Source organism: Lytechinus pictus, chromosome 7 (assembly GCF_037042905.1).
Source record: "Lytechinus pictus isolate F3 Inbred chromosome 7, Lp3.0, whole genome shotgun sequence".
NCBI lineage: Eukaryota > Metazoa > Echinodermata > Echinoidea > Temnopleuroida > Toxopneustidae > Lytechinus > Lytechinus pictus.
This window is the reverse complement of record NC_087251.1, coordinates 26,682,500-26,692,790: the sequence shown is the minus strand read 5'-3', so window position 1 is coordinate 26,692,790 and position 10,291 is coordinate 26,682,500. Positions and strand designations below refer to the sequence as shown.

At 34.8% G+C, this 10,291-nt stretch overlaps 1 protein-coding gene across 1 annotated transcript in view; it reads left to right on the top strand.

The window, feature by feature from the left end:
- The first annotated feature begins 361 nt into the window (after nt 1–361).
- Nucleotides 362–10,291, top strand: part of LOC129265334 (neuroblast differentiation-associated protein AHNAK-like) — a 33,467-nt gene continuing 23,537 nt past the window's right edge. Inside the window, exons 1-3 of the mRNA XM_064102363.1 lie at nt 362–765; nt 4,607–4,708; nt 8,799–8,890. Coding sequence (XP_063958433.1) covers nt 8,807–8,890 — 84 coding nt within the window. The 5' untranslated portion in view covers nt 362–765; nt 4,607–4,708; nt 8,799–8,806. The remainder of the gene's footprint in view (nt 766–4,606; nt 4,709–8,798; nt 8,891–10,291) is intronic.

Sequence of the window (10,291 nt, the reverse complement as noted above, 5' to 3'; positions counted from 1 at the left end):
CAAATTTCGATCCCTTTTGAAAACTATACTTTTCCTCAGCATCACCTATCATTTTATTCAAATCTTTATATAACGTACTTCAGCAGTTAGGTATACAACTATGATGAATCGTGAATAAACAACTTCTGGTTAGAATGAGAGCGCACTGTGTCGTGAAAAGTGCTAAAAACACCCGAAAGAAAGAATAAAATGCGGAGATAATCTGGAGCCCTTTTTCTAAGCCACAAAACCCTGGAATGCAAAGCATTCTTATTTGTGTTGTAAAAAGGCGAGAGAGAAGGGGGGGGGGGGTTGACAATATGCACCTTCCACACTTGAATAAGTTCAACTCAATTTAGTATCTTTTAGTGCTTGACGGTCCATTATTATTATGCGCAGTAGCCACAAAGAACAGAGAATGGTTCTTTATTGTAGGAGCGCACTGTGCAGGTCTGCTCATTCGATGTGAGTTGGCCGTTGCGTGAAAACGCCCATGAGTACCACAGGGTTCGGGCGTGGATCTTTAAGAGCGTGTGGAGAGGGGTGTTCCAGTGTGCTACCACCATAAACATCCCGTTTCTCGCGTCACTCTATCACAAAACGTGAATTCATAACCTGGATGATACCATCAACTCCATCACTGAGACGTAGCTCTCATCGTCTGGAATATTCTTTCTTGCATTCTCTGATATTTAAATAATCATCCGAACGATTGTCTTTGGATTTAATGGCATTTACAAAAATAGAGGAGATAAAGGATTTATCGAATTTGGAGTATTGAAACAGGCAAGTTTGTTATCATTCTTAAATATGAAATTTTGACAGATGCGTAGTAATACCATGGACCTATAATAGGTCCATTGTAGTTTGTGAAATGTATCTCTGATTGCTTGGTATGAGCTCTTGTAGTACTTTCCCTTGTCTACTGTAGCCTGGTCTTGGAATAATTCGACGGGGAGCTGAGCCCAGGGAACAAAGCACAGTGGTCTTGAATTGACAAAGCAATACGCTTACCGAGATTTAAGGCCTCTTTTGGGGTTCGATATATGCAAAGCTTGGAAGTTGGAATACAATAAACAGATTCGCAGTGTTGAGTTGGGCCACGGAGGTTTAGTCGTAACAGGACGCTTTGTGTTCATTTACTCATTATTAGCAGAACAGATGCTACGTGGAGGACGCTTAGAGATGGGGTCAGCTTATCGAGCTGAAAAAATGAACACAGCCCAAAAGAGGGGAAAATTTTGAAATAATCATAACAGATTTTTCGTTTCAAAAACTTAAATTTGGCAAAAGATGTTAAGTACATTTTTCAGTGATGTAGTACATGTCTCATCTCTTATCTAAGCAGGTCAATGCACTTTATACTAGAAAATGGCGTTCCTCTTTTCTTTACGGATCGTGGTACCTAATTAAGTGATGCTGTCCCTGAGCTGAGCGCTGTTAATTCAACTCCATTCATAGCGATGACTTTTTGAACTCTCGTGTAGTCATAGAAATAATAATTATAATCCAGCAATTCTTTTCTCCCAATGAGTATTGACAGTCCTCTTATCTCTTAACTAATCAGCTGTCATTTTACGAAAGCCAACTTTCCCAAACATTACGACTATTTCAGAGTGTACTTTACATTCCTGTCCCATTTTTAAATGTCAAAGATTATTGATTCCGAGTTGATTGGCTGGTGTTCTTGTATTCTACGTTCAGCAAGTACCGTATGAAAACACTGTAAGTGTCTTGGTAAATATCGAGCCCAAATATAGGCAGACTTTCATCAAATCGTGAGATTTATGGTTGAATAAATGAAGTTTGCTTCCAAGGGTTAGCCCAGCTCTCGTTGACAAAGATATTGGAGTACCAAAGTAACCTATACAGGCATACGTTGGTATAATTCTTCATTCTTGTGTTTATAGCCTGTTGCTTTAGTTTGGTAAAGCATTTCGTTAAGTACTAGCAGACTATATAGTTGCAGCTACTTTGTGCACGTTGCTCTTTTATAGTTGTACGCCTGCAATGCAGCAGTTAATGAAACCTGTGTTATCTCATGTCATCGATAATTAAGATGGGAAGTGATTTTTGCTAATATTTGAACTCACGCTTGGAATGTTAAGTTGAAGATAAAAATGGGTCAACTCTTGAGTTGGCTTCCCGATTTATGGGAGGAAGATGGTGCGTATCTATACACATAACTTTATCTTTATTTACCTTTATTTTTTCATCCCCTCCTTACAAAGAGGCGGCTATCGTCTGTTGTATTCCTTGTTCAATGTAGGAGTGTTCCAAAGCATTTGTAAATGTCATATATAAGAAGTTAGTGGATCGGCTGAAATGTTGGTCACATGAAAATTCCAAAATGTTGGAAGTAATGAACATGCGTAATCTATCAACCCATGCCCAACGACAGTCAAGTGGACAGATACGACTACTCTTGACATGGTTCGTTTTTATTTTACATTCGTCCATGACATGACCGATACTTCTCCACCTGCCATTTTGTATTTTAGGGGGTTTAAGTCCCAATTCAGGGAGCGAGTGTGCTTTTGAGCAGTACATTCTCATGAAAGAGTTTCATTGTCGAGAGGCAAGACACTTTGTTTTTGTATTCGGTTGTACTAATTGTGTATCGCTTTACGTGTTGGTTGCAGTTTAACATTAGCCTATATATCTGGAAAAATATCGTTTCTGTAGTTTGGGATTATCCCGGGAATATCCGCCACATCATTATTTTTCTTCTATAAATAGGCTTAATTAAAGAAGGTGCAATAGTGTGCGCGAGGGTGTGATGTGTATGAAGCGTTATGTGGTTGAACCATGGAGCTATTAAAATCCTAGATGAAATGTTGTAGACAATGTCAACATTACAAACATAATTAATAAGCCATGCGTTATTAATTTTCCATGCAAAATGTCTTTGTACTACAACTAAAACTACATATATGTGGGTGTGTGTGTGTGTATGTGTGTGTGTGTGTGTGTAAATATGTATATATATGGATTATGGATTGACGGACACTAGAATGAGGAAGATCTATCTATTTATCAAATTTAGTGACTCATAATGGAAGAGTTTAGCAAATCAATGTATTGTATGTTCAAGGACTGTAGGCGGTCTTTCAAAATCTTGGTAAATAGCTCTGTTCCGGGCTCTTTAATATGATTGAATTTACTTGACAAATATTAGTGTTATCATCACCACACGTGACGTTTTGACAATTTTTGTTATTTGACTGTTCTTTGTTTTAAACATATTTGTATTGATGTAATGAACAATAGCGAGGAACAATGTCAAATATTGTTTGTAACGTTTGTTTGTAACGTTATGCTGCCGATGAACAAATATTGGCTTATTGGAATTGGAAATTTTGGTCCTTTTCTGATAGATAAACAAATTTAATTATCAATTTGATGTTTGATGGGTTTAGACAATGTAATTTTGTTTATTGGATTATGATTAGTGGTATATTTGTAATACGTGATTCACAGTTTTACTATCTAAAGATTTGTTCACGGAATTTTCACTTAGAATGCAAATAAGTTGGTTATCAAAGCTGCGCGATTGAATATGAAAATTAATATTCTCTGTTGTGGTAACTTCGCTTTTCTAAGCGCTTCAAGGACCAATGGAAAGCTAAAAAGGGGTTAAGATCTTCAAATTCGTATTCAAGTAAAACCTCATAACCTGGCAAGCCTCCCTTGTAAAAACAATTTATTATTTATGTAACTGAACGGTTCGGACTATTGCCCCCCTTCATTGTCCTACCTTCATATGTGCTATCTACCCGAACAGTGAATGATAATTACGATAATATAAAAACATGAAATAATAACGATGTATAAAATAAGCTTAGTAATGATAATGGTTAGTCGATAGATTAGTGATGTTTTTAATTATTTTTAATAAAAACTTTTTATTAAGAATAATGTAATGATGGTGATGATGATTGATGATGATGATGTTGATAATGATGGTGGTGATGATGATGATGATGGTGATGATAATGATGGTGGTGGTGATGATAAAGCTATTTCTCAGCGTCTCTGTCACAATATACAGGTCAAAATTAGCTTTCTTGTAAATTATGTTCATAACTTCAGAAAGAGAGGGATATGAATAAGGGCTATTCCACGGTTACTCACGTTACATTTGGAGACACCTTGACTCATACTTGGAGCTGTAACTCCATTATTATTGATAGGAACTAAACATCTCTTTATCACAACATAGTACGCAGTCTGACTATCCTTTGTATAAAAACAAAACTTGGGAAATTTCATTATGCTCCTGCAAATCTTTGAAATGTGTCGGTTACTCATGTTACATGATTTGGACATGCATAAAATGAAAAGTGGACATAAGTGAAAAGTGTCCTCATGCAAGGCTTTTATAAAAGTTGATTATATCCATTTCAAAGAAGTATATTAGGGAGACAAATTTGTATATAATTAAAAAAATAAAGAACACATGGTTTTTACTAGGGGTGCAGATAAAGTGGTTACTCATGTTACGGTTCAGATGGGCTATATGTACAAAGACACATTGAGCTCATGTCCACCAACCTATGGAATTGCCCATAAGGGATTTCCCCTTCAAGCTTTAAGTTTTACTAATTGCTTACTCCTATTTCTGCAGGTGCCGGAGCAAGTGCAGGTGGTGGAGCCGCAGTAAAAGGAAAGGCGCCACTAGCAGTAGACGAATTCGCACAGGCTCAACCAGACCTTGATACAGACGCAAGTAAGTATCATGGACCAGGCCCCCTTTTCATGGAGATGTTGGTCAAACTTTGAGCCCAAAGTTTATTCCAGAGATTTCTTTTTAGAAATAATGATGTGCTTTTCAACGTTTGATAAAAAAAAAATGGGCGAAATAACCCCATGCAGCCCTGAAAATTTTCTCATATTAACATTAAGAAATACTGAGATTTGCATTTCAGTCGCTTGTAAAGCAATAAATGGGTAAATTTAGATACGAATATAGAACATATTTTAGCCTATATATGCAGGTTTCACATGGCTTTTGATTAAGTTGCAATTTTCACTTTGTATTATTAGGCCTTATAAAACTTGTATTTCTTTGACCTTAACTTTGAAACCTTATTTTTCATGTGACTTCTGCTTTATGTGCTTTAAGCCTCGCATACATTTTTTTTATTAAATTCGATCGGATACATAATTATTCTTGATGCTTGATAATCGTGTTTAAGTTACATGAAATATAAATTTCTTCTATCGGGTGATGAAGAGACCATACCATAGTCAAATTTCATCGACCTGAAATAACCTTTGACCTTAATATTTGTGACCTGAAACTCATGCCAAATATTATCAGTGAGTCTTGATTACCAATATGTCCATGTTTCATGAATTGGAATCTTATACAGACAAGTTATCTTTGTGTGTGTTAACGACGCTAATGCCGCCGCACGCCGTCGGAAAAACGACAACGTTATGTCTAGCTTCTGCTACAAAGCCAAACCAAAAATATAGTTTTTTCTCCTGATCAGATTTAATTTATTTCTATTTCTATGGCCTTAACCAGTTGCCACCACGTGATTTCTCTTTGCAAAATACCAAGTGTAAATTAGAACCAACCAGTCCAACATTCTTATTCACAATCGGAAGAAGAGCGAATTTGCATGAAGCAAACATCGCACAACACAAACATTGAAACCTTTTTATAAAAAGCTCTCAGCTTGCTTAAAAGTTGTACTCCGGGTTTTCAGCTGGATACAAGCTGATACCTCATAATTTCTTAATTTGATCAATCTGTGTATCTATTCTTGGGTTTTAATTATTTTTATCCTTCAAATATTTTTGTGCAATCATGAATATAAGTAATATGTACCGATGACTGATGAATTAGAAAAAAGGGAAATAAGGAAGCATCTTCATTAGCAAGCTATGTACATGTTATGAATATTGTAAAAAAAAAAGTGGCAATGAATTTAACCTTTCCCTGTACATTTTTAACAAATCTTCTCGATCCAATGTTGCTTCTTGTGTCGGGAATATGGAATAAAGGTTTTAGTCAAAGAGGAGTATCACAGTGATTTTGGAAGCAAAAAAAATCGTACTTTAATTCTCAACCACGTACATGTATTAATAACACTCTTTAAAACACTCCCAGGGCTTGATATTTCGCTATTCAAGTTTTTTTTTGCCTTTGAAGTGCATTCGTGCAAGATAAATAAGCTCATATTTTATCAATTCAGATCAGTATGTATGTAAATACCCAAGTTTGCAGAAGGCCATACCCCTCCAATCTTTGTTTGCGCTTTGAATTTTCACAGGCATTGAGCCATTTACAGACATAACATTTATGTTGACCCTTTCATCGCTTTTTGTCTCATTTTTTTCGAATCCTCTTTTACTTTGAAACTCAAAGAGTAAATGATAACTTCGTGAAGCAATTGACGTACCGGTATTCATAATTCATATTCACAGTTCATGTTAGCCTTTATTTGTCTCTTCCATGTCAATGTTCAGAAAATGTTTGTCTGGACGGTCAAGCCAAGTGAGGAGTTCCAAATTATTATGCTCAATTTAAACAAATATAAAGTAAATCGGTTAACATTAAATCAGTTATAATGGTTATCTGGGAGTAGATTGTTAGTTAAGATATTCTCAAATACTATTCGAAAGGCGAGATTTATTTTGGACATTAATACTTGGTGTAAACACAACGCCGTATATCATGTTGCGTTATCCTTAAAAGTCAAGTCTACCCCAGAAAATTGTTGATTTGAATTGATAGAGAAAAACCAAACAAGCATAACGCTGAAAATTTCATCAAAATCGGATGTAAAATAAGAGAGTTATGACATCTTAAACTCAGTGGTATGCAAATGAGAGAGTCGATGATGTCACTCACTATTTCTTTTGTTAATTTTTTGAACTATACAATATTTCAATTTTTACAGATTTGACAAAAAGGACCAACTTAACTAATCTGGGAGGAATAACATTTTTCATATTTCAGATAATAAAATACAAAAAAATAGTGAGTGGGTGATGTCATCAGTATGCTCATTTGCATACCGACCAGCATGTGCAAATAACTGTTCTGTGAAATTAAGCGAAACTTCAAAATGTCATACATTTCTTATTTTACACCGATTTTGATGAAATTGTCAGTGTTTTGCTCGTTGGATTTTTCTCCATTTATTCATATCAACATTTTGTTGAGGTGGACTTGTCCTTTAAATTCGGGGTTTCGGGGTCAAGTAAATCATTAAAGAAAATGTTCACAAGGAGTTCGATTTCGTTGCATGGCTTGGCTTAGCAGGAGTTGCATAAAACGTGCATATCCAAAATTCCAAACAAAAACGATCGCGGGTCTGAGTCAACCAAAGTCAACATTCGAATTTTCAAGGAAAAAAATAATATTACACCATGATTTTAAAAGTTTGATAAAAGTTGTTCATAAAGAGGCGCATCCAATATATGCACGTTCCTTCTCTTCCAGATCAAGAAGTTAAAATCACGGAATATTCTATGCAAGGGCTGCTAGGGTGTTTTGAAAAGGGGCGGGAGCAAGACGATTTAAATGTGAAGCTATTTTTTTCTCAATTGAATATCATGGGAACTATTACGGAGTCTTTATTGTGCCGTCGACTTGACTATACTTGATCTAACCATGTGACATGGTGAGATACATCATCTTGCCGAGTCGATATGGTGAGATACGTTATCTTGCCAAGTCAACTTTGTAAAAAGTTATTCAACATGGCGATATGCCATGTTGAAATATGTATGTCAACATGGTGAGATATTCTATCTTGCCAAGTCGACTTATTTCGCTATGCGGACATAACTTTTTATAAGTCGACTTCGCAAAGTAAATGTGTCTCGTCATGTTGACATTAATTTTTTTATTAGTTGACTTGGCAAGATAACGTATCTCGCCATGTCGACATAATTAGGTTGTTAATTCGAAAAGGCAATATAAAATATCTCGTCATTTCGACATAAAATAATTTGGCAAGATAAAGTATCTTGCCAAATCGTCATTGTTGACGGCACTTTAAAGGCTCTGTATACTATGGAGTCGCATCATGCAGTCTTTTCTTTTGATACTCTTTCTTTATTCTCCCTCCCCTTATTTCTATTTTCATAGTGGTTGTCGCCCCTGGATTTATGTCAATAATCTGATAAGACTTAACTAAAAAAAATATTGCTATTTCACAGAATTTTGAAAAAATAAGGTCAAAGTTTATTCAGATAAAGTTAGATGACAAGAAACATTTTGCAAAATGTTGTTATTAAAGTTCAATTAGGCGATTTGAAAAATACACTGGGTTCAAAATTATGTTTTCAATTTCATAAAATGTTTACATTTCATGATAAATAAATATTACCTAAATGCACCCGAGTCAAAGTCAAGGTCAAAGGTAAATTTAGGTGATAACACATACTCTGCAAGATGTTCTTGAAGTTTAAAGATATTTCAAAGTTTAATGAATCTTTAAATGAACATAGTTTAGGCAATATCTATTAGGCCTTTGAATAATGAATGGTCAAAGTTGATTTAAGTAATTTTGAGTCAATGAAATAATAAATTTGTGATTTTGATATTCAAACAGGATTTTGTTATATGCTCAAATGGGGCAGAAGCAAAATTTGACCTTAATTTTCTTTACAAAATGGTTCATTAAAACTGTCTCCTTATTAAAACAATTACCAGTCCATAACACTCAAGTTGACTTTTTGAAATTGCATTATTTTGTATGATTATGAATGATGTTGTATAGTGTATGTATGTTAACATATTCGATATTATATTTGTAAATGTTAACATATTCTACATTGTATATGTAAATCTTCAGGTGCCGGGATGTCTGTAGGAGGGTCAGTGGGCGGTGATCTACCATCAGCTTCTGTTGGATTCGGCTTACCATCAGCATCACTCTCTGTCGGGGTGAGTGTGCACATACCAAGATATCTGATAATTTGAATCTGAAAGAATATCCCAATTGTTGGTTTCACCTGTCTGTAAATTGTGGAAAATATCTGGTATTTCCCAGTGTGAAAGCAAATACTAACAAATTAAGTGGTACCTAGTAGAACCCACAGAAAATTACATTTGCAGGGGTTTCCCCAATGTTATATGTAAACGAATATTTTGAGAAGTTTTAATATATGGAAAGAAGTATTTTAAACCTCTTTTACAGGAATGCAAAAGGTATTTTGCAGGTTGATTACTATAAGAACTTTATATTTTTTCAGGCAGACGTGAATCAATTGTTGGGTGCATTCAATTAAACATATGCTGTAATCACAAATCAAAACACAAACACAAAATGGAGAGTATCTTATCTGACTGTTTTCTCTTTTAAAAAATCACTGTCCTTGGGCGTATTCAAACCACCTCAAATCAGGAAATTTATCCTGATCTAACCCAATCAGAAAATACCAGACATTTTTGCCTTGTGAAAGATTCCCACTTGATAGTAGGTGCTTGCCGAATTCACAAGAACATTCACAGAGATTTTACCAAATTCGTAGGTATTTTGTCAGTGTGAAAGCAAATTATGAGAACTTTCGCAACCCAGCAAGGAGTTTGGTGTGAGCATTGTGACTTTGTCTAATCAAACCATGCAGCACATGTTTGTAACTTTGAGAACTTATCCTGAAAGGGTCTGCTTCATGCTGGTGTTATCTGGTATTTTAAAATCTGAACAAGGAAATAAAGGTCAACCTTAGAATACATGTAAATGCAATACACATCTTGTTTATGTTTGCACAAAAAATATGATGGGCAAAAATCATGATTGTAGGGTTTAAAAAAAAATTAAATGCAACCAATTATTGTTTAAAATTTACAGGTATCTTTCCTGATGTTTGGATGAGAATAACCCTCATATGAATAAAAACATTTAAAATACTATTTTAATTACTACCCAATTTATCATCTAATTGTTCTTGCAACTTCAGAATATGTAAGTTTTGCTTACTAGTTGAATGTATAAGCGCATGTATTTAATTTTATATGCTGGCTTCCCCCTTAATATTTTTCAAATAATGAAGAAAATTGAGGAAAAAAAGGTAAAAATGAGGGAAAAAAGGGAAGAAAGCAAAATTGTAACAATAGTCTTTCTATGATACAGTTAAGAAAAATATGACATCACCTTAAGGTTATCTCCTCCCCCCCCCCCCCGCATCAAAATATCCCAAGCTCGTGGGAACAAATTTGTATGTGAGCAATCCTGTAAACATCACCACCTTATTCTATACTCATGACAAAATCATGCACCTTTTCTTGACATTCATTATAGTGATTCTTTTTTAATGTTGATTTAATGTTTTCATTTTCTTTCTT